The 26,394-nt window shown below is 33.3% G+C and overlaps 2 protein-coding genes and 1 long non-coding RNA gene across 3 annotated transcripts in view; 1 reads left to right on the top strand and 2 right to left on the bottom strand.

Annotated features, from left to right (window-relative positions):
* The window catches only part of LOC145681482 (uncharacterized), a 30,502-nt gene extending 11,166 nt beyond the window's left edge, over positions 1 to 19,336 (top strand). The window contains exons 2-4 of the long non-coding RNA XR_014130789.1: positions 16,702 to 16,781; positions 17,223 to 17,299; positions 19,074 to 19,336. This is a non-coding gene — a long non-coding RNA (uncharacterized LOC145681482). The remainder of the gene's footprint in view (positions 1 to 16,701; positions 16,782 to 17,222; positions 17,300 to 19,073) is intronic.
* LOC145681481 (glycine receptor subunit alpha-2-like) lies at positions 1,240 to 12,013 on the bottom strand. The gene is made up of 3 exons (XM_081753129.1): positions 11,845 to 12,013; positions 8,133 to 8,328; positions 1,240 to 1,627 (listed from the first exon to the last, which is right to left on the bottom strand). Exons 1-3 carry the CDS (start codon positions 12,009 to 12,011, stop codon positions 1,415 to 1,417), a joined length of 576 nt encoding a protein of 191 aa, XP_081609255.1. The 5' UTR covers positions 12,012 to 12,013; the 3' UTR covers positions 1,240 to 1,414.
* A 3,001-nt stretch (positions 19,337 to 22,337) lies between the features above and the next one.
* The window catches only part of LOC145681480 (acetylcholine receptor subunit alpha-type acr-15-like), a 37,687-nt gene continuing 33,630 nt past the window's right edge, over positions 22,338 to 26,394 (bottom strand). Inside the window, exon 4 of the mRNA XM_081753128.1 lies at positions 22,338 to 22,547. Within this exon, the coding sequence (XP_081609254.1) occupies positions 22,433 to 22,547 (115 nt within the window). The 3' untranslated portion in view covers positions 22,338 to 22,432. The remainder of the gene's footprint in view (positions 22,548 to 26,394) is intronic.

The following is a 26,394-nucleotide window of genomic DNA, read 5'->3' as shown; positions in this document are numbered from 1 at the left end:
AACTTTCTGAGATATCAGGCGAGGGAACGCTACAATTTACATGTGTTCAACAATGTTGGGGAAAACAAAGAAATCTACTTTTTTGTTTGATACGATTACTATATATAAGATTAAGTATTTCTGTAACTTTGAAAACAAAGATGGTTGTGAAAGAAAGCGTTTACTTCAACGCAAATAGCAATATTATTCAGTTGAAGCAGTAACTCCCATGATGACATTCGTTTATGTCTTTTCTGACGACTTCGAATACTGCAAAGGCATAACAAGAATGCACCTCCTGGTGCTTGATCAGCTTCGGAGAAAATACCATCCAAATTGAATACTATTTATTTAACTCAGTGTTACAACGCTGAGTAATGTGTTTCCCTCTTGTTGTTTGTATCTTCTTTTTTTCGTAGTTTCACGTCTCTCTTCAAGGCTAAGGCTGAATATGATGCTGCCAATTTATATTAACTTATAATGTTATCTATGAACCATCAAATATCATCTGAGGATGTTATCAAAACACAACACAGTGAAAGCTCAGAATAACAAAGACCGATGGAAAATGATTATTTGTTCGTAAAAGAGACATACCCGTTACAGAGGGGTTATACAAATTTAGATTACTTACAGTTACTTGGTAATGGTGTGCAATATACAGTAAATACGTAAGTTATAAATGTAAATATAGTCTAATATCGAAATTCTGTGCTCAATAATTTCCAGTTACCTGGGGAAATGAGAGTTATATTTCCTTCTGTAAAGAAACAAAAGAATCACTGGGGGATGTGTTTATACGGGCTTTGCTTCAAAGTATAACATTTATGTGATTTATTTTCTCAAGTATAAGTCATACCTCTACGAAAGCCCCTTAATTCGTTTACTGACTGTATTAAAAGTATCCCAATAAGATCATGCAACATTATCATTATAAAATACTGAAAATGTAGACAGAACTAATCAATCACGATGATTTAGTATGAATTTTTTGGGGGAAAGTATGCCGTGTAATCCTGGAAGGTAGATTCTAATGATCAAAACTTGATTATAACTTGCGGGTCAGTTGAAGGTGTGTTTTCAAATAGGAGAAAGGATTTTCGGTGTAAAATGCATGAGTTGAGAATAATTCGTGTCCGTTGTGAAGAGGCTTCTAAAACGATAGGTATCTGTCTGTATCTGACTGTCCTTAAAGGGTTATCTCCAATAACAATAAATACAATTTTTCCAGGACAAAAGAGTATCCGTATTATAGAAATATTTCCTAGCAAGAGATGTCCGTTAAGAGCTCTTTCACTATATAAGTTAATATTATACACAAAAACTAACTTGTTTCCTTGATCGAGACAATCGTTTGTAGCTTGTATGATAGTACTCTTTTCATTAATGTTTATGAATTTGTTTTCTCTATGGGTGCCATTTTAAGAATATTTTATTAATAACATTCTTGATCACGAATTTTGATATCTCTTCCAACAGCATACAGGTTCCAATAAATCACAGTATAACATAAAAAGCAAACAGGAAACAGAATAAGAGAGATTCTGTCTTGTGGTGTCCATTTGGGGTGGTTAACGTAAGTCTTTGCTAAAGATATCCCCCGTTTGCAGGATGAGAATATCCTTCGTTTCCAAGTGACACGAATATCCTGAAAAAATAAAAAATAAAATAAAATAAAAATGTGGTAATTACAATATAACATCAATGTATTTGAGAGTGTCACAGACGTTTCAAAATTGTAGTGTTTCTTAAGTACTGTTAGAAAAGGGTTTCTGATGAAATATTCCTTTATAACTTTTTCCCTGCTTTTAGAAATTATAACAAATAATATACATATACAGTAACTGCGCAATTTTTGTGAGGGCAGCAAACTACTTTACTTGTTCAGAAGAAACTCAAACAAGGAATATGTATAATTATTTAATAACTATTAAGAATGAAGTAGACCTACACATTTATGTCCGCTTATAATTAAAATCGTATATTTATACTCGTTTTATCGTACCTGAAGCTACTACTACTGCTCTCTCATTGGTATAGTGGATAGTACATGCTTTGCTCTGCAGTGCTTTTCGTGCATATGGACCCCTGGTTCGATTCGTGGTCGAAAAAATTGAAATTTGAACATATTACGGTTCGGATACACCTTAAACTATTGATGCCGGAGCTGATTCTCAGGGCACTCAGGAAGCCTACCCACCCACATCCAAAGTTAGACTGAAATCGGCGTCGTTGACTATCGGTCCACATCTTATATAGACTCAGTGCTTGAAAGGTCGCTAAACTTCAATCAATGAAGCATTATTATTATTATTATTATTATTATTATTATTATTATTATTATTATTATTAATAATAATAATAATAATAATAATAATAATAATAATAATAATAATAATAATAATAATATTTACTAAAATTAGGTAAATCCTTTGAAAACTGAAAATTACTACTGAAATAAAATTTTAAGAGTTAATTGAGCTTAATTTAGTAAGGTACATTCAAATGAGCAGTCATTCTAGATAATAGAGGACTACTACAACTATTATGGTGCAAGTTAAGGACTTTACTACAGTCCTTATAAATCTACAGGAAAATCGCCTGGTCTAATCACTCATAGTTGTGGTTTTTACTTCCATCAAACTCAATATAACTTTCTCACATGTCAGTAATCCTTGAGGGTAATTTTAAGAAAGTTTGTCATCTTGATAAGATTAAGTTGGCACTATAAACATAACATTCACCTCAAATTGACATATACTAGACTATTACAGGTTATTGAAAGACTTAAAGAAAAACAAGGCAAGTAACAAATTAAAGATTGATGTACTGAAAGTTTCTCAAAGATCTGATATTCTTTTCTCCTTTTTCCTTTCTTTCTTTCTTTCTTTCTTTCTTTCTTTCTTTTTTATAAAAGGTAAGGGATATGAAATTGCATACGAAGTATATGTAATGTTTGCATTATTGATCTCATTTGGAGTGGATCTGCAGTTCAGCTCAAAGAATGGCAAAAAATTAACCCATTTCTTTCACTCCAAGCTCTGCGATTCAGTATTGATTAAATGAATACAGTGCTCTTATGTGAGACAAAAAACACAAAACTAATATAATTATATGATTTTTATGTATCGATATGCATAAAACTACATGATTTCATTGCTTATTTTGAGTTTTTCGCAATTTACTATATGCCACTTCCACTTCTATATAAATCTGGGAAGTTTCAACACACTAAGGTAATACCTGACAATAAATTAAGACAAAACATATAGACCAATCTGTACGTAGAAATGTGTCCTTTCGGTGTTATGATCAGCCGAAAATGTATTGGAAAAATGCAAACAAAAAATGTGCTGGGAAAACTCGAGAACAAAATGTCGGATCAAAGTCAGATAAATGGAAACATTCATTATTTTTAATCGTAGATGCTATTAAACAATTGAATGTGCTCTAAATGTGGCTCTAAGTATAATCTCCGATAATTACGAAACTCCTGCAGTATTCTAGTAATTTTAACGTACCACGATTCCGCTCCCAAGCTAAGAAATATGGTGATAATGTAATGGATGAAAATTGCGGCATGAAGAAAGTGGGAGGAAACGGGAAAACTACTTGAAAACCCACACACGGCGTCAATCCACCACAAAGTGCCAACAAAAGTACACAATTAGTTAAATAAACATGCATCACTGGAGCCTCAAACAAAGAGACGATTGATTAAATGTCCGGCATCCTGGAAGAATTTTTACACAGCATCTTTCGCAGGTACGGTTACGGCAATTGTTTCGTGAAACAACAGCAGTATGGTATTGTGTGTGTCGACTTCGAGTGAAAATGAGACTGTTGTGTACTACTGTACGATAGGTTGTGGTAACGTTCGGAAAGACAATGATAAGAATACGTAACATACATGCAGACGTATCAATGCATGAGTATGTTATTATGGTTTAATAAGGGGTGTCAGCAGCGAGGCTATACTTGTCACGATAAGGTCAATGGCTGACATATTAAATATTCATAATAAAATTTCTTGAAAACATGTATTTAAAATCAAAGTACTTCAAAATTAGCCACTAAAGCACAGAAAAACTATAAATACTAAAACGGGGTCGTAAAAAGACTAAAAGAACAAAATATCAGAAGAAAAATACATTTAAAATAGCCATATGAATAAAAATAACACGGAAAAGCTAACAAGAAAATATCAGTGAGTTAGCTATTCTAATTTCCCGAATAAAACTGGGAATGCGGTCACTAAAGGCAACATTATTCTAGAAAATTTGACTAAGACTTTCAGGCATCCGTAAGTGTTCTCTGTAGTCTGAGTATTCCCTAAGCATTCCACAAGGATGTACAGAATACTGAGTGGGACGATACGGACGGTTAATACTATACACTAAATAAGAATGTGATAGAAGAACGTGTCCAATACGGAAGCGAGTTGGGATCACTTCATCACGGTAGTTAGTACGTGACGTCTGTCAATTGCGTAAAAGAGATTTTACTGGTGAAGCAATTATCATTTGTCTGGTTCCAATCTGTCAGTGAGAGGGTATTCGTTGGAGGTGATCCAGTGCAACAGCTGCTAATGTGACGTTCTTGGTTGCTATGGCGATACGCTCGTTTCCCCGAATTCCGGCATGTGTTGGCACTCAACAGACAATGACGATACAGCCCTATATGCTGTACCTGATAGTACCTCAAAAGAATATCTTATTCAAGGACGTGTTTGCTAAAGACATTCCGAAGGTTTTTAATAACGCTTTGCAGTCAGTGCATATAACCACATGACAGCGAGAGATCATGCACATTGCCTAGGGCAAGATTAACTACTATTAGTTCAACTGTAAATACTGAACACAGGCGATGCAGACTAAATTCAGAGTTGACCTCATCTGTGACGAAGACGCAACAAACAGAATTATCTTCTTTTGAAACATCACATAAAAGTCGAGGTACCATTCAAATAACGCTCCAAACTCTTGCTGAAACTCCTGGATACTGAGTGCTGTTTGGTGTGTTTGTGTCGTGTGTGACAAATTCGTTTGCGCTAAAGCTTGTAAGCAGGAATATATCATGTGTATCTGGCACAAGAACGTGCTGCATATCGTGCTGCATAACATAAAATTTTGACACTATGCAATCGAAAACTGCAAAGGTGAGCAGAAATACTATGCATATGGGCTGCATAGTTAAGAAGAAATCTCCCTTGACGATAAGCTAATGATGATTCGTTTGCTTCAACATAATGGTTAGTTACAGAACTAGCATGCAAAGCACCAGTAGCTTGCCGAAGTCTCCAGTGATGCACAGTGTCAAACTATTTCAGCAGAGAAAAACAGGCTGATGAGTAAACAACACAACCGTAGTCTAACTTGGATCGAATTAGACTACAATATGATAGCAACAAAACTGTATGATTAGCATCCTAGGTACGGTGGAAAAGTACTCAAAGCAATTTCGGATACGGAGACAAGAATACTTAAGATTTCGAATGTGGTGCCCACGTTAAGCGACAACCAAAAGTCATACCCAAAAATCGTACTGTTTCAACAAATTAGAGACTAATGCCACTAAGATACACGTCCGGATCAACCAAGCAAGTTCGTTGGCAGCAGAAGTGCACACACTGAGTTTTATGTTCATAAAACCAAAAGCCTGTCTCATTTGATTAGCAAACAACACGATATAATGTAGGCTGAAGCTGTCGAGTGTATTGTGAAGATATCTGGAAGAGCAATAAATAACTATACCGTCAACATGTAGCAGACTACAAACAGGAGCCTGCCTTGAGGGACACAATTTTTCTGCAGAAATCGCTCTGAGAAATTAGAACTACACGCATCCAAAAATAACGTTTATCAAGAAAATTACTTCAAAAATATCTATATGGCCACGAAGACTCCGGTCATAAAACTATTTTAAAATTCCGTAACACTACGATATAACATAAGCCTTTTGCAAATCGAAAAATATAGCAACAAGATGGTCACCATGGAAGAAGGTTTTTTGCATCTGGCTTTCAAGAGGATCAAGATTATCAGTAGTGGAGGCAAAAAGTCACAGCGAGATATGCTCAAGGGAGGCTTTTGTTCCAAATACCACACCAGCCGCTTGTTCACCATTCGTTCAAACAGTTTAAGACACAACTCGTGAGATCAATAAATTTGTAAGTGGTCGCATCCGTTGCTGCTTTCTTTTGTTTTAAGATTGGAAGGTCCAGCGCTTCATGCTATTGACAGGAGAAAGTCCCCTCTTCCCACTTACGTTTGAACACCTGCAATGATGCGAACTAGGATTTGTGAGATACATTGTACAACATATCGTAAGTATATATCAATCCCAGGAGCAGTATTTGATGACTCAAGTAAGCCAGAGTCGAATTCGAGAGCTTCGAATGATATGTTGTAATTTTCGGAATTAGATTACAACATACAATTCATGAGTACAAAAGCGACTAAATTCAACTGAATAGTGTGCAGTCAGAGGTAGTGTCGATCCAATATATTGGCTGTCTCTGTGGGGTTAGTCTCTAAAATCTTGTTTACTGTTAAAGCATACTAAGAGAAGAACAGTGGGCATTTATAGAGTGAACTCGGCACATAGCAGTAATAATAAGGCTTTGATTACTGAAAGACCCAACATAATCTTTCCAACTTTGGCGCTTCGAAGATTTAATAAAGTATCTAGCACGGCACGAGAAATGCAAAACTATTAAAAATTCTCGTTACTTAGATGCCTATTGAAATGGTAAAAGCACATCAACGAGCCAGGACAGCCTCAAGGATTTCTGCAAACCACCAAGGAACTCACTGTTCTAGGACATCGCCTCCGCATTCTGGTATAGAATCATCAGCAGCGACGATCACAGTCTACTCAAATAGGTCTACAGCTGCACCTACTCGTAAGTCTTCACGTGTTGTAACTCACTGAGCTTGCGAAATGTTGGCCCATCTTGCTGTTGAAGCGTCGAAAATAGCATGGATTAGTAATATGGATACTCTCAGTGATCACTGGAAAATGGTCACTGCTGTAGAAACTTTCACATTAGGACAACCATCACACTCTCATCGGGAATTTTGTCATGTGACGGCCACTATTTTCAATTCGAATAAAACCCCATAAGCGATGGTAAGAATTCAAATATCCGACAATCAATACAGGAAAATCGAATTGATTGTAAAGTTGAGTCCAATCAGCTACCAAAAATACTTCAGTACAAGAAATATTCCTAGGTACATACAACGAACAGATGGTGATTGAACGAGGGTAAAACGCAAACACTGCAACTGCTTACAACCGAAAGTGTAAGTTAATAAAACGAGAATGAAATAAAATGAAATCTTTGAGTTTTACGTCCCACGGTTATGCCGGTTAGGCTAAAGGAGACGGTGATGATGAGTAATGAATGAAATGGTGGAATGAAGAAAGTGGGAGGAAACGGGAGTACCCCGAGAAAACCCACGCACACGGTGTTTGTCCACCACAAAGTTCAATTGGCGGGGGCTGGGATCGAACCCGGGACCCCAAGCACCAGATCTGAACGCTCTACCACTGAGCCACCGCGGCCCCTAAAACGAGAATGAAAGTCATAGAGAACAGTAATGGCTATGCCGGAAACTAGTAATTGGGCATAGTGCATACAACACTGCTACGAAAGTAAGATAGGAAAACTTGAAGAGAGATGAGGAAAGGAAAATCTGGAAATAAATGCAATAAAGAAAGCAAAAATGTATGAATGGAGTGTTCAATAGTGTATTAATTCAGGGACGTTCATATAGTAGTACTTTCACTAGATCCCAGAAATTAGTTAATTATTTTGGATGTCTCCCTTTCGTTGCTGTTGCTCCACATCGAATTCTGCACTAATGGAATATATAGAATTAAAAATAATAAATGTTTCATACTACTCAACTTTAATCCGACATTTTGTTCTCGAGTTATAAATCTTTCCATTTTTAAAAACAAATTTTTGATTGTCATAATGCGGAAAGAAACATTTTCACTTCCAGATTGATCTATACTTGTCTTACATTGATGTCAGGAATTACCTCCCAAGAGTTGTTGTTGTTTCGAAACACCTTTTCTTTTGCTCTCCCCTCCTCCTATATCTATCTACTGTATTTATCATATTTGATTCTGTTTGACGATACCTTTCGCTTTGAGAACATGCTAATATAATTGGAAGTTATGTAATCCATTGTCTGAACTTCTCTTCTATCAAGTGTACCTTCTCGTACTTTGAACAGAACCATAGAATATTCCAATAGACATGCAAAGACGAAAACGATACATCCTAGAAGCCAGATATTCAAGCTGTGAACCTTTACAGATGGAGGTGCCGAGCCCCTAAAATAAAAGGAAAATTCAAACATTATATTTTGTAACTTATAAGAAGAAGAGCTTTCTACTTTTTAAAAACCCATATATGCCCAGAATATTTTTGTCACGAAATTAAGTAATATTATACACATTAGTAAAAGGTGTGTATAAAAACCAGAATTTATAAAAACATTTTACATATTTGCACTACTTAACGAAAAAATGCGTTGCAAAAACGCAACAATTTACTTTAAATTATTATTGCTCTTGAACTTATCGAATTATACAAAAGATGATACGAATAAAAATTGTTAACCTTACTAAGACATGAAATGTAATTTTAATTAATATCTACTTCAAATTAGAAACACAACATACGTTTCTTCATTAAGATGAACTGCCATTCTGTAGGAAAAAAAAAACACCTTTTCAGAAAGAATACTCTACACACAAAGTCGTTACCAGTAAGAATTTCGAACTCTGCACTAGGATCTGCATCAAGACCTACCCACGCGTGGATTGATGACTTCCAGTAGCAGCAGACCGTTATTTAAGAAAATAAAACGCTACAATTTAATAACACTACAAATGACGCGAAAACGCAACTATGAGCATATATGGGTTTTAAAGACCAAACATTCTTTCCGTAGGGAAATTTAACATGATAATTTGCAATTTACAGATTAGTGAAACTGACAGGCAGTAATTTTGCAAGTATAATTTTCAGAAATACGCAATAAGAGTAACAAATACTGAACCCTAGTTGTTGCGCTTGAGACTTCGCTCAGCTTCATACTATAGGTGAAAATGATGCTTAGTTAAGGGTTCTAAATGTTTACAACTAACTATTTTAGTTTGTCTAATTAACATCTGATTACATAAATATTAGAGTTCAAATCTAAATATAATTACAATTCTTTTCTTAATAATTAACAGTGAAGTAGAGTGCAATACAAATTGAAACAATACAATTTTTAAGTTGCAATTAAATCGTTACAATGGTTTTAAATTGCAAATTTCCTTCAGGCTAACCACAGCTATTGACATCAAGCAGCGCAGCTAGTGTTCCTTATTAGCGGGAAGATCATCACAAAATATATTCTTTTTTTGGGGGGGGGAGATAGAAGATGAAAAAACGAAATCAAAGATTGAACCTTTGTGAGACAGCCACTTGTGTAGAACTGCAACAATTCTGAAACTAGAAGGATTGGTGCCGTGAGAGCTAGATGCAACGATAGGCCACTTTTTACTTAGTAATATAGTGTAAAATAAAGTAATATCGCAGAAAATAGACACCCGCCCTAAGATACGGCAATGGATTGATGTATCTGTCTTTTATAAACATGATAGGCAAAACAATAGTTTATTCATAATCAATAGGTAAAGATATGAAGATATAGGGAAGTACTGCTCTTCAAATACAATTATAACCCTCTGACTCCGGGTTCGATTTCCAGTCGGAATGCTTATTTCGGACCGGGCTGCAAACCTAAGCAGTGATTCGGGTCTCAGTATAAGCGTTAGATTTGTCTCATAAAGCATCGTTGCTGAATCGTTCGGTTATTTCCGTTCCATCTTCAACGAACTTAAAAAGTACGTTACTGAATTCTCTCTCTCTCTCTCACACTATATATATATATATATATATATATATATATATATATATATATATATATATATATATATATATATGTGTGTGTGTGTGTGTGTGTGTGTGTGTATCTGTCTGTTATTTGCATTTTTTTTTAATTTGAAGCCCTCCATTCGATAGAGCATCGAAAACTATCAGAGAAAGTGATGGAATTTTTCGCATCACTGTTACCGTTCCAGAGATACTGGCCAAAGAAGTTCCGACTTCCGGAGATTTAAGGAGCCATATTTCGGGAACCATGTGTTATAGAAAGATTATATTAGTGTTGATCAATACCGAAGAGGATGGTGAACATTTTAGTACCAATAGTAACAGGTACCTATTGTCTAATAAGCCACTGGTTTTGCCAGTGGCTACCGGTTAATATTGGTACCAAAATGTTTACCATCCTCTTATGTATTGATCAACGCCAAAATCATCTCTATGAAGCACCGTTCCCGGAATATTGGCCAAAAAATAGTTCCAATTTCGGGAAATTTAAGGAGAAATATCTCTAGAACCGTATGTCTTAGAGAGATTATATTTTGCGAATTTTTCAATTTTGAGTCCTCCATTTTGAGCATGTCTCTTCATAAAACAACCTTGGTAAAACGTTTTAACAGATCCTTTAAACAAAACATGTATCATGGAAATTATAAATGGATAAATACATTACAAAAATTGTTTAATGAGTGTTTGGAATTATTTATGTATTTAACAGTGTGTATGCCTTGAGATGGCAACAGTGTTCAAGTTGCTTAACGCTTTTCTATTGTTTGTGAACAGTGTGAGAGTGGAGGCAAGAACATGCAGGTTTTGGTGAACCATATATCATGGTCGAGGATCATACAATATAGCACAAACAACAAGCCATTGTATCACAATCATTTACAATTAAAGACCTTGTGAATATGTTTATTCTCGTGTTATTTTTGTGTGCAAACTGAAGTTGTAATCATTTAAATACAGTGAATTTATATTTGGTTGCATTCACGTGGTATACGAATCAAGAGTTAGAGTCCACTACTCAGAAGATTGTTGTTAGCATTGTCATTGTATTTTAGTGAAATTACAAATATATACATTCATATTGTACAATGAGTATAATAATAAAGTGCATAGAACAATTAGTATAAGGCCTGTAGAAATTAAAAAGAAAAATTAATTCCTTTTAATTCATTTGGGTAATCCTCTTGGAGCATTCTTAACTGGGTTTCTATTTTTCTCATATGTATGTTTGTAAACTTTTAAGAATAACACACAATATTTCACTCTATAGTTAGGAGTTGAATATTTTTTTTAAATCGGTAAAAATTTTCTTAATAAATCAAATTTCATTCTTTACATCTTGCGCTACACATTCTAGGAAACAATAATTATACTTAAGATAACTAATCCTTCTCACTGGAAGCAAATTTCTAGTTAAACTGCATGTTCACTTCTTGTATTCCTTGGCTGGAAAGAAAATGTAAACTCAAAACAAACCAGCCAAATATTATATCTTACACTCGTATTGATTTTATGATTCACTTTTTTGCTCTTTTTCACTAAATCTTGATGACACCTTTACCAAAGTTGTATTCGAAATACTCTCAATAAAATAGAAAATAGAAGGTTCTCCTTGTGCAGGATCCCATCTCGAATGATTAATAAATCAAAAATCGAAAATTAAGAATTTGATGTTTAAAAAATCTATTGCAGGACATGTATATTTATTCACGTTTCAGGAAAGCCTCTACTATATTAAGTTGATTTAAAATACACAATGCAACCAAGCAGCATAATGCTATTATTTCGTATAGATCATACAAAACGATAGAAAGTATCTTGAAATGAGTTTTAGACTCTTAATTTAATTCATAGAGGTGAAAGGAAATAAGCAAACTAATATGGATATAAAAAAATATACTCACAAATTCGATTCATACATGGTGATAAGGGTAAGCAGAGTTGTTACAATGAGAACTACCCTCCCAGGAACGATATGTTCAGGAACCAAGAAGCTACCCCAAGATACCATAACAAAAATTGTACTAGGAAAGTAGACAGACAGTATATAGCTGTTAATGTCTCTCCTCATAATAAATCTAACGATGAGTCTGGAAAAGTTACCTAAGAAAAGATAAAAAAGATACGAAAAGAATAAACAGTATTTCTCTTGTAATAATGAATGTATTAAATATGGAATGTTAAAAATACAAGGATTAGCCATATGTCTAGCACTATGGGGATGCAAATTAACATTCAAAGTATAGCCATTTGTGTTCCATTGTCTGCAGCCACCTTTTCGGCAGTTCATCGATTCCACGTCGCTATAATCTCTTGTATTTAGAGGCAAAGAAGTCAATCACTGCTATTTTCACTTCCTGCTGGTTGGTTTGAAGCACGATTATTTCAGGAAGTGCGCCATTGACCGAAACAGGTAGTAATCCGAAAGGGCAGGGTCAGAACTATGTGCCAGATGTGGCATTAGTTTGATGCCATCAAGTTCCTGCATAATTTGTTGCATCTTCCGACCCGAGCGTGGGTTTGCGTTATTCTTGTGGTGCTCCTCTCGTTTTAGTGAAGTAATCCTTTGTACTTATTAACGAATAAGCTATTATTTATCCTCAACAATAAAGGGAAGATAATAATATAAAGGTCTTATAACGAGATACTTTGTATCGATTCATAATTGTATGATTCATAATTGTTTATCCTTCGGGCAGAAAGTGCTTTTACACAAGCACTATACCGTTAATTAAAATAATAGAAGAAGAATGTTTTTAATATAAAAAAATATATACTATGGTCTTGTTGGTTGCTATGTCGTTGTTTATATATGCTTACTTAACATGTTTGATTGCAAGACAGTTTGTGTGAATATACGTTAAAAGGTAATCAAAGAATAAATTATTTAATATTTATCATGCACTTGTAATTTCGTTAAAAAGTGATCATCTTAGTGAATATAACATCAGAAGATATTTTAAGGTATAAATGAGTATTGCCACTAGAGGTATACTTATATTAACTGGACCAGGGTTAACGGCTACCTTTGGTGAGTCGTTGTAAAATTTTTGGTTTACCTCACCCGGGATTCTTGTAAATTCATATCCCGAAGTTTAAAGTAAGGGTGAATTTACCTTAATAAGAAGGTTCATGAATACTAACTCAACCATTCTTAGAAGTGGCAGAGTAATCATAAGAAAAGTCATGATTGGTGAGACAGTAGAGAGTGAAACTGTTGACGGTGTTCACAATGAGCAGAATATAGCTCCCATTACACCTGGAATGTCGACACTAGAGGACAGAATTCTAATAGCATTACAGCGACAGGAACAAAATTTAGCTCAAATGTCTGAAGAATTAAAACAAACGGTACAGCAAAAATCTGAAGAATCTAGTAGACAGTATGAAGAATTGAGTAGACAATTAGAACAAATAGATCAATCTGTAACCCAAGCTGTGAGAGACATCACGCTACAATTTGATGAGAAGTTAAAAAGATTATCTGAAGATTGCAAGGATAACTACAATCATGTAATTCAAGAAGTCAATATTGTAAAAAAAGATTTTGAAGTAATAGAATCTTCTGTTCGTCAGCAAAAGATTCAGGTGACAGATAATTCTAACCAAATACGTGCAAATACACAATTGATATCTACCGTACAGGAGGAAATTAGGGCGTTACAGATTAAAGACAATACATACAACAACAACGTTGTTACTGATCGTTTGGAGTTCCCTCATTCTCAAGAGATGCCCTTGCATCCACCCGAAGCAGATCGACATAGACCTTGCGTTACCTCTTCCTCAAGTAACCCATCCGATGAGGATATTATTTTGGAAAGAATTCAACAAAGGAATATAGATGGGCGGAAAAGAGATGGTGGAATCACGCATAACACAGTAGGTAGAAATTTCCATTTAACGCGAAATGGTGAAAGAAATATAAAGTTAGGTGTAAAAATGAGCGAAATACGAGCTATGAGTAAGTTTAGTGGTAGCAACTGCAATGAAAATGCTACTTCTTTCCTGGAAAAATTTCAGGATGAATGCAGTATAATGTGTATAGATAAATCTCAATATATGAAACTAATCCCTCATTTATTACTCCCACCGTGTTCTTTATGGTTTAAGGCAGTACGGGAACACGTCAAAACATATGAGGAATTCAAAGCAGCGTTGATCGCAAATTATGAGAACGACTTTTTACTTGCTAACAGAGACGCTATGATTAGAAACCAACCTTTTCATCCTCGCCTACATAAATCTATTGTTGATTTTGTTGTGAACACTTACAATGAATTAAAAGTTGTAAATCCACTACAATCTGAATCCAGAGTGATTGCATCTGTCCGAAATCTACTACCTTTTAAATTGCAACAAATTCTGCTTTCTACCCAGTGCATAAGTTTTAATCATCTGCTAATGCTTGTTCAATATTACGAAAGTCAATACCAGGCACAGAATAATCAAACTGGAGTAGGTAAAATTAGAAATAATTCAGATAACCTTAGGTCAGTACCTGTCCGGAATGTAAATATCCGTAATATAAACAATACGGAACATAACCTGAATAGAGTAAATTTAAATAATCAGAATAGGGAAAGATATGATGTGAATCCACCTAACCTAACTAATTGTGATAATAATTATGTCAGACCATTTAACCGAAGTAGGTTCCAAAATAGACGAAATGTATGGCGTAATTCTGGAAATACTGTAAACCGTATTGATAGACATAACTTTAATTTAAGAGATGGCACTTCGTATCATAATCAAAATAATCACGCAATTCCTATACAAAATAATAATGCGGAACATCATCAGGATTGTGCAATACAATGTACTTTATTGGAACCATACACGAGTACGAATTTAAACTGACTGCAGCTGATGTGGTAGGGGTTAAACCCATATCAGCTATTGATTCTTATGAATATCTTCAAATTTATGTGTTAATGTCAATAAGGAAAATATCGAATCAAGATCAATGACTTAGTTTTTGTTAAACAACACCCACAAAGTAATGCGTTGTTAAGGAAGATTTATAAATTTTGTGACATTTTCTCAGGTCCTTATTTATGTTTCAAGGAAATAAACCCTAAAGTTTTTGAATTGTTGAACGCTAAAACAGGTACGTCAATTGGACTTCGTAATATAGATGAGTTGAAGGTTTGGAGGCCTACCCAGTATACAAGAGAAAAATGGATGCAGCTGGTAAAAAGGTTAGTTGCACCTGACATTCTTGCTCAAATAAATAAGAATGAAGGAAACTAAGACTTCTGTTTGTATGAAAATAAATTTAATTCCTTCTTTTCGCTCGCCCGAGCATAGGTTACATTTTATTTTTGATTTTTACTTAATTTAATTTTCTTTAATTCTCATTAACAAATATTAATTTCCAAATGATTTTAAAAACAAAGGTTATTTATATTATATTGATTTGTGTTGGAACTTTATTGTCAAAGATTATATTCAGTATAAGGCTCATTCTATTAAGCTAATTATCCGACGACCGTACCCATGCGTCACCTTATATGATACTCGGATAAGATTCTTTTGTATCCTGACACCTTATTGATATGATACATACTTTAAAATGTCATCTAACGTAATTATTATATAATTCGCTCTGTAAAGATTAACCATTTTTAACATGACCGTTTTTAATAATGCATGAAACTATAGATCATTGTAATTTATGTTTTAGGATGTAATTATCTCTTATGCTTTTGATTTCGCATCCTTCGTTAATTGTATTAGTAAGCGATGACTTTTAATGATAAAAGATAAATAATAGTGGAATGAAAGTTCTATTATAAATGTATTTATATGAGGTAACTGAACGAAGTTATATATATGAAGGGCGATCAAAATGTAAAGAACACAACTATTATCATGTTATTATTATAAACGGGCCAGTGGTTCTTAAATATAAAAGTCAAGCTTCCATGTAACTTTTATATTTAGTCCCTTTATCGAGCGACATTTTATATAACGAGATACTTTGTATCGATTCATAATTGTATGATTCATAATTGTTTATCTTTCGGGCAGAAAGTGCTTTTACACAAGCACTATACCGTTAATTAAAATAATAGAAGAAGAATGTTTTTAATATAAAAAAATATATACTATGGTCTTGTTGGTTGCTATGTCGTTGTTTATATATGCTTACTTAACATGTTTGATTGCAAGACAGTTTGTGTGAATATACGTTAAAAGGTAATCAAAGAATAAATTATTTAATATTTATCATGCACTTGTAATTTCGTTAAAAAGTGATCATCTTAGTGAATATAACATCAGAAGATATTTTAAGGTATAAATGAGTATTGCCACTAGAGGTATACTTATATTAACTGGACCAGGGTTAACGGCTACCTTTGGTGAGTCGTTGTAGTCTTTATAGTGTCCATTGGAAAACTGTAAAGGATGACAGGTTCAAGATAGAAAAACAATTGTTTCGAAAGACGACTCTGTATAATTCGTGTATACAGATAAAGTTTATACAATTAATTTAGCAATATTTATTCGATAAAATGAGCTGAAAAAGAATTGATTAGACAATTGTTATGTAATAATATTAAAGAGTTACAATAACATTTACTATGAATTATCAGGTAAGCATAAATAACTATGGATGTGATAAACATTTATAAGATTGTTATTGTTATTATTGTTATTATTATTATTATTATTATTATTATTATTATTATTATTATTATTATTATTATTATTATTACTTGTAATTAATTTGTTCTATTCTCTTTCCGATGCAGTGATTCTTCAAACACTCAGCATACCGTTTTCCCAGTTCTTCCTACATATACAGTAGATATTAGGTTCTAAGTTGTAGTTGGTACGTATGGTAATAGTAGTACTAATACTTCATAGAATGTTTGTTATAATATACTCGTATATATAGTTGTAAACGTGGATTGTAAATTATAGACTCTGTGTGTTTCTTGTGAGTCTAGACTTTATTCTATTTCAACTTGATAGAATGCATCCATAATATTTATGCTAATTAACGTTAAATCTTGTAGAATTGAAAGCCCTTCCTGAATTTTGTAATGAGGCATTTAAAATAAATTGTTAACTATCAATTACAAAGAATTATATTCTTCTTGCCAACAAAGCTCTATACACATATTTACTCACTTTCCGTAGCCATTGAGTACAGTAGACTTTGCCAATAAGTACCGTATTTCTATAGTATAATCAATCATATTTAATAAAGATAAAATAATTCAACTAGTGTCCTTGCTTTCTTCTCATGTAAGCTTCGTTTTATTTATAGGTTTCAAAATAAGGTCTCGTATCACGCTAGATATCCACAAGGAGTTCTATACGTTATAAGAGAATGATGACTACAGGGTAAGTACCAACATAATACACTAAATCAACTTTCCATAGAACATATTAGAATAATTGCTATCCGTACTGTAATGTGACTTAATTAGAGTTTTGAAAACAGTTTGCTTCAAATTATATGTTGCCTTTGATGTTGCCAAGCTGGTGATTTAGGAAGGAAAGTTATCTTGCTAACCCTTAACGGCTTTAAAATATATTGTACTTCATCCTTGTTCTACCTATAACAACATTCTTTAATATTATGAATTAAAGAAGCGTCTGCATTGGCAATCATAGCTTTACGCACCTCTGTTTAGTTTTGTTCACAACATGAAGCAGATTAGCATGTTTCACTGTAGAAAACATAATGATAGAATATCATCATTTTTACTAGCTCAATAATTTAAACAAGTTTTGTCAGTACGTAGACATAATGAGATAAATCGCCGGGAAAAAATATTTGAACGAAATCGCCTTTCACCGGCCGTATTTGGTTTAAGATCCATCAGCAAATAGCCACATGGATTTTTCGTTGAGTCCGCGTAACTTTCTTGTACTAGGTAAAAACAGTGGATGGTTAGGTATGATTTGATAACGCATATGCTTTATTTGTGACTTGTCAAGTTGTTTTTTAAACAATACCAAGTACGAACAATTTAAACATATATTTCTATTTGCTTTACTTAGATGAAATATATTTTGTGTTATGAAAATCACATTAATATTATGATAATGTGATCCTTTAGTGAATAAATCAACAATACCACTATTTACTTCTCGCATATGATCGTCAAATCAAATGTGACCCATCTTGAGGTTGAAAATCTCATTCTTGGAAGCTCTTCGTGAAATTGTACTGGAATCGGTATAATAGCGTATACGTTTTGCCATTTTGAATAGTACCAGCATATCTTACGGAATTTTGTGTTTATCATACTTGAGAGATTGGACAGTATCATCTCAGAAAATGCATTTTGTCACACCCACTAGGTCCAGCGAAATTATATGTAAATAGATGTTTCAACTGCTTATTCGTGATGAACACTAATACCTTGTTTCAAATGAAATGTGTATTTAAAAGTGGTTTTTGAATATCGCTTACTGTTTACTTTGAGAAGTATGTTCAATTTTTTTGGTTTCAAACTTCCTATTATTTTTAATTTGAAAAAAGTCTTACATTTGATCATTTTAATTTCAACAAAAAATGTTATATATTGTTTAGTTTGAACATTTCGTTTGATTTTTTGTAAGTTAAGTTGAATTACAAGGTGAGCATTGCCTATGATAGGTGAGCATTACCTATGACATGACGTCATTATCCACTACCTATTAGTCAAACCACGTCAACGTCACTTTAGATAGATTCAGAGTTGTACTACGAACATTCCCATACCAATATCTCGATTTTCGAAAAATGTAGAGTTAAGGTGTTTTCGCTTAGGACAGCAGACATGATTTTCCATTATTTTATTCTTCTGACAGCTTTATCCCATAACGATATGAGAAGGAAAGCTTTAAGTAATGATAAGCATTTCTTAAGTATTTTTCCATATATTATGTTAATTATGTTTTATGTATAATTATATGTATTGTAACTTTTATTCTTTTAATATTTTTGGGTTTATTCCTGTATTATTATATCAACGTATCATTATTATGTATTATTCATATTTATTATCTTTAAATTTTACTCTTGTTTTCAATTTTCCTTACCTACTATTATATAATTTTCCTTACCTACTATAAAACATAATTTCGAACATAATTTACTTGGATATTACCTTCATTCTATTTGCAGGTATGTGGTTAAACAGAATGTAAACAATGAAGATTGCAATAGTCACAACGACAACTTATCCTTATGGACCTATATACAATTGTAGATCTAATCACAATTGCAACTTACATTTTTATCACTGTAATTTTGATATTTATAGCTGTAAAATAAACAAATTTTATAAAGCATAACATATATTTGAATCTGTGTTAATCCTGCTTTTCTGCTTTCTTTAGTAAGACAAGTAGATGTACAAATATGTCGTTGTAATATCTAAAAGAAAATTACTTACTTGTATATATTATTTAATGTTTTACTTATGTTAAATTTAGTTCTTATCTGAATTCGACTTCTTAAAACAATTATTTCAACTTCTTTTATTTTTGTGAAAATTTAATATAAAAATTTACACTATATATATATATATATATATATATATATATATATATATATATATTTCTATAAATCAATGTTTAGTTAAGGACAGTAACTATCTATAAATTGGAACATATTTGACATTTTTACAGAAATAGAATTATTTCAACTATATAAAATTTGGAATATATATATATATTTGCGATAAGCTGTTTTTCTTCTTCTAGATGTTGAAATTATTAGCATTTATTTCTTTTCTATTTTGGCTATTGACTTCGTTATTAGCGAATTGCAGTTATATTTAAATATTTAACAAAATAATTGATTAGTAAAACGTGCAACAAATTAATGAAACACGTGACGTTTCTGGGAATAATAACATAAATATCTTCAAATTTTAATTAGATTTATAATGGAAATTAAAAAGGATCTATTACGTTCTAACTTGTATTATGTATTATTCTTCGACTGTGATAATAATAGTTAACACCTTTGCAGTGAAGCCATGATAATTGTATTGGCATACTTTGTATCTGTAATAGTAAGATAATTGTTGTCTATTATGAAATTTTGGGAACAGTTGCATCGTTAGGCATATATGCTCTCTCGGAAGGATCTGGACATGTTATCCATTTATTACGCATGATTTTAGAGTGTATAGCAACTATGGGTTGGTTCTACCTCGCTTCACGGGTCCCACTTCGAAAAGTATTGAAATTGCGGGATAACCGGGACCATAGTAATTAAAAACCTCTTCGAATGAAAGAATATCACATCGGTTGACTACAGATATGCTATAGGAGAGGTTGAAGCATCATTAAGATGGAGACAGGCCAGTGCAAACGAAATGAATCATAAATTTATTTATTTATTTATTTTGGTGTGTTACGAAATTCAAGTATCTTTAAGAATGCCGATGTAAGTACCAAATTTCGGGACATCGTATTAAAACAATACGAATTTATGGTAGAACTTTATAATAAAATTAAGGAACAAGTTCCTTAATATATGTTTTTATATATGTATTTGACATCAGTTTAATGGGCATTCCTATTGACATAGGGTCAGTTAACAATTACATATAAATCAGTACTTTGTGTAATTATTAGAAGACAAATGGAACTCTGTTACAGTAATATATTTTACTCTGGTTTATTTACTCAAATTCCTTTAAAGGCATTATTTGAAGAATCTCGTCAGCTTCTACAGTGACTTCTTAAAGATATTTATTACATAAGATGTAATAACTGTAATGTATATAAAGTTGTTTATAATAATTAGTCTCTTACCTGTTAACCCAGAGAAATGTGCTTCCTTTTTTAATGCACATAATGTGATCGTGTATTTTGGTAAATATTGAAGTGTTTCACCTTTGTAACTGTCAAATCGAACTGGGTTTTCTGAAGCCCATTCCAAGCGAGCTACTTGTCTTCTGTATGACCCTATGAACAAAGTGAACGTAAACTCCCCGTAATTAGTACCTTGTTTGAATTTGCACTTCGTGTAACTTTAAGGAAATGCAGTTTCATATAGATTTTAATCTTATTACATTTTCTTGTGTTCTTGTTATTTAAATCTGTGAATGGTTTGTGTTGATGTATTGTCCTAAATGTTACAATACAATTTTATTTTTATTTAATTTTAATTTTTGCTGTTTTAATTTTTACATTTACTCATTTATAATTAACCAAACTATATGTATTTTACTGTATGAAATAAAATGTCTGAATACAAAAATCAACATGTACAAATCTAAGCTTAAAATTGAATTAAGCTAACATTTAATATTTTTGAGAAGATATTTAGTTAAAATATTGAAATATATACAGGTTATTTTTATCGGCAAAAGAAATTCAAATTTTTAGTGGTGTTTGCAACTACTCTGTACGTATGAATGCTTTTAGTTGTCTGGATAAAAAAAGAAAATCGTTGCTTAGCAACGAAAAATATAGTTACGTTAACATCTACAGAAAAATGTGTTCCTGGTAAGAATATATTTGCTGCTTATAAGTGATTTTCTTAATTCAACAGAAAATTGTATTTATTTGTATATAAAAGAACAATAAATATGGCAGCTTATATTAAAATAGGGGCGAACTTAACCGTACTAATAGCCGAAATTATAAATTATACGTCTGAATGCTGTTTTGTGTTTACTGGAATTTGCTCAGAAGTTCACGGCAGTAAAAACTAGAAGTAACTTTAATTCTTAAGTATTCACTGTTTTGTAACAATTAGGTGTTAATATTGAAAATTAATGTTGTTCGCACAATCAATATATAGAATGTACAAATTTCCCCACCTGAAATACGTTCTTTTGTTCACCTACTTGGTTAATAAGAACCACATGAAATGTAGTTTGTAAATGTGTAGGCATACAAAATAAATGTAATAATTAATATTATATTATCTCAATGTCTTTACAATATGAATATGAAAATAAATATTTTACGTGTATGTAGAATTTAGGTGTTCGTAGTTTGTATGGGTGGGGAAAAATATATTCTGTCTATAGATATAATTGACATTTGAAAACATTCTCAAGCCGATCATTGTCATGGCTCAGATTCACTTTTTGTCAACCCAATAATATTGACTATTAAACAATTATCATAATACTTTTCAATTATCATTCAGCTTTTGATTAAATAATTTAGTAAGATATATATATTAATTAGCATCTACATTCAACGTAATACAAGAATCTGCATATTTAGAGATGAAGTCCAGATGTAAAAATACTGAAAGATTACAAGAAAGAGGCGACAGTGTACATGATCCAGTACAAATTAACAATAGCAATGTGGAATAAGATTTGGGAATGTTACAATGTAAATAATAAAGGTCAATTTTCTCTCGTTGGATAAAAGAACAACTTAATTTTGTCCACATATCACACTTAGAAAAGATTTATAGTTTAAAAATACCATTATATTATTATGATAGGCTGATACTTCAAATAAAAAAAAAGCTCTCAAAATAAACAAATGTATAACAAATATGTGTTAAAGGAAAGTATGAGAATTAGAATACTTACGCAAGGTAATATTGACGTCACACACCTGAATATCAAAAGGATACGCTTCGAAATCAAAAGGACATGGAAGTAGCATAAGGACACTAGAAAGAAAATTTGAATTGACAATTCTTCACATTTAAATTATTATTTTCCTACTATTTTACAACGATTATATTTTTAAAATTTCATAAGAAAATAAAGTATTACTGTATTAAGTGTTGCAATGGTAAAATTGTATATAAATGCAGCAGGTGAACAATATAATGGCAATATCTGTATATTGTGAAAATACTTTTTCTTTGGAAATCCAGTTACTTACCGACAGCGAGTTCAGGTGCAATGTATCCTTAAATCCATTTTTTCCCAAATCTTTTTGTTGTTCCCCTCGCTGGTCATAGACTATGTGTATACCAAACGTAATCAGTAAAGAGTGTAGCAGGGGGGTTAATTGCACTTATGTTTTATTAATGTCCAACACTCATGGCTATTTAACAAAAAACCGAAAGATAAAGTGAAAAGGTAATACAGCTTCAGGAATATAAAGTGGAGACAATTATGCTGTACCTATGGGTGCCCGTAGCAGGCGAGATTTACTGTGGTTAACAAAGCTATGTAATGTTCACCTGTCCTGTAATACTTACTTAAAATGCAAGTATTTGTTATGCTGTCATGCTATTGTGGTAAACAATGCTGTATTTACTAATCTGAAACAAGTTGAATCAATTAATCAATCAAGAACTATTCAATTAAGAACTATTCAGCTATTTTCTTCAGCACTCTATCTACAGTGTTTAATTACAGAGTCTCTCAGGCCACAATTCATTTGTTGAGCTGTATTTAGCCGGTGTAGATTGGACACCCATGTTCCAGACATTTATACTATTCTTCTAAGTTATTCTACATTTGGCTAAAGATTAGTTGGTTGCTTTGGAGCATGGCGTCCCTTTTCAGGACCAAGTCTATATGAACGTCGACGTGCAGCTTAACGTGAATCCCACGGGAAATCGAACCCTGGGTCTCACGCTCCGAAGGTGCGCACATTAACAATACAGCCACGAGAAAGCTCATTTTACCTAATAATTCATTTCTTGAAATACATTTTTTCGAGATAGATGTTTAGCATAAAAAAATGTTTCTATACACCTACAATTTCTCATTTTAAATTTTGAATTTTACCATTAGTAGCCAGTTGCTTAATGTAGATTTTGACAAGGAATATATTCCTTTAGGGTACTTGCCCGAATTTCGAAATAAAAATATACATTAAAATAACGAATTCTAGTTCCAATCCTACGTATGCAATATATCCTGATTTCATAACATGTCTCTGTGATGAGATGGAACGTTAAAATTCAGTCAGATGATCATTTACGATCTTAAATTAGAATGTGCACACAATGTGTCACTAAAGAAAGTTTTACATTATGCAAATAAATCTATTTCAGTATTCTTTTTTTTAATTCGGGAGCCTGGTAATGCTGCACATCTGTTGAGGAGCAAAATGAAAAATTCTGATAAAACTAGCCGTCATCTTCCACGATCAGTTTGTCGGTAGAATACTGGCGTACGTAAAGAATAGTTCCAGGTTTTGACCCCTGTTGAACAAGAGATTATGAAAGAAAAACATTACCATATTATCATATGAATACAAAAATCCTCAAAAGATATGAACTTGGAAGTTTCAACCCCTCTACATGATGAAACCCTACGTATGCTACTGTGCTAGAGTAATTATGATTAATTGTGGTGGCCAGAATGTTCCTAATTATAAGGATAATCAGACTGAACAAGAAAAGTTTACTTATTTCTTGGCATGTGCAATAATTTCATTACTTTTTTCTCTTTCGAGCAAGGTAAACAATTTATTCAAGTACAAGGTGTTTCAAAAATTCCTTACTACCCCTTTTAAAATCCGTACGGATGTATTTATACGGAACTTGATATAGGAAATAGATATACAATAAAGCTAGGGGCAAACCTTTTGGATGATAGTTCGATGACGGCCGCTATCTTGAATTTCAATTTTTTATTTCAAATGATAGGTGTCATGTGATTCATGATCTTAGGCTAAAATTTGCTCGGATGTCAAATATGAAATCAGATTACATGTGTCTTTATTTGGTGAGAACTTAAGGACAACTCAATGTGATTATTCCTCTTCTTGCAGGTGGTGAACTATGCCACTAACAACTGAGGAACGCATCCAGATCATCAAACTGCGGGGTGGAGAAGTTCCCATACAGTAGCAGCCAATTTCAATCAGCGTCATTCATAACGTCACATGCCACATGTTGCAGTGGCAAAGTTATTAAATTTGAGGAGACAGGCGCGGTTGCGTGGTGGACGACCACGGACAACAACGGATGACACAACAGCCACGGCAGTGCTGGCCTCCTCGATGTCACCACAGCGAAGCACACGTCGTCTCTCCATGCAATGTGATGTGAGTTCCAGTTCAGTGTACAGGGTGCTACAGGGGCATAAGTTGCATCCGTATAAGGTGCAAATGGAGCAACACCTATCCGACGACGATCTAGATCGCTGCGTGCAGTATTGCGAGTGGACAATCAAGCAATTAGGGCTAAATCAAAACTTCACGCTCGACATACTCCATTCCGATGAAGTCTACTTCTTCGTAAATGGGGAGGTGACTAGGGAGAACAAGCGCTATTTGTCGCCTAAGAATCCCGCATGGAGAGATTACTCTAAAACGGTGCAGAGAAAATTATATGGGTGAGTATATGGGGAACAAGAATTATCAGTTCTTTTTCATTCATGAAACGTTCACTGCGGAATGATACTTAGAGATGTTACGGATCAGATACTGCAAGGTCTGCTGTAGGAAGATGGTATATTTCCCAGTTTTTTATACAAGACGGTGCACCCCTCCCTACTTTGGCATCCGGTGCATCAGTACCTAGATGAACAATTTCCTGGGGCATGGATTGGTCACCATGAGCCAATTGAATGGCCTGCCTGATCACCAGACAACACTCCAATGGACGTCTATCTTTGGGGATACATTAAGGCTACAGTGTATGGTGTGAAAATTCGTGATCTTTGTCATCTTGAGCAACATATCATGACTGTCTGTAAGCAAATTTCTCCAGCTACCCTGCTCCGTATTCCTAGCAATTGGGAGAAGCGTCTGCACACGTGCATTGCCCAGCACGGAGCACATGTGGAGTACATTGTGTAACAGGTAAACATCAATTGTCGTTGACCATAACTTCTAATCAAATAAAGATACATAAAATCTTATTTCAGATTTGACATCTTGTGCAAATTTTAGCCTAAAGTCATGTATCATATGACACCTATTGTTTGAAATAAAAAATTGAAATTCAAGATGATGGTCGTCCGCGAACCATAATTCAAAAGCTGTGCAACTAGCCCTATTGTATATTTCCTACATCAAGTTCAATATAAATACATCCGTACGGATTTTAAAAGAGGTTTCAAGGGACTTTTGAAACACTCTGTGTTATCTTCCAACGATTCCGTTCATATCTATGCATCAAGAGGGTTCAGCCATCTGTTCGGTTCCGTACTCTGGTTCCATCTACCGAATCCACCGATTCAATGAGTCGACAATACAGAGTGAATCAGTTTTTTAGATTAATCCACGGGAAATTGACTTTCTTTAATTCCACTGAAAGATTCATTCTCTTAAAGTGAATCGTTCAGGAAATACGTACTACTAGCATTTCCCTTAAAACCATATGTAATCGCCTCAAGAGGGCACACAAACAGCTATTCGTGTAAGTAACTGGTCTATGAATGTTGAACGTCTCTCTGTGATATAGTATTACATAAATGGTGTAGATCTTGTTGCAGTTGGGTGATGGCTATCTCTGGAATCAAGCTGGCAGTCATGAACTATCTCACTATACCCTGTGGAGGAAACCAAGCAGGGTAGGTAGAAAACGCATATCAAGTATAGTATAT

The sequence above is a fragment of the Thermobia domestica genome, chromosome 3 (assembly GCF_964235325.1).
Source record: "Thermobia domestica chromosome 3, izTheDome1.hap1.1, whole genome shotgun sequence".
Taxonomy (NCBI): Eukaryota; Metazoa; Arthropoda; class Insecta; order Zygentoma; family Lepismatidae; genus Thermobia; species Thermobia domestica.
Note: the sequence above shows the minus strand (reverse complement) of the source record. Positions and strands in the feature narration are given on the sequence as shown.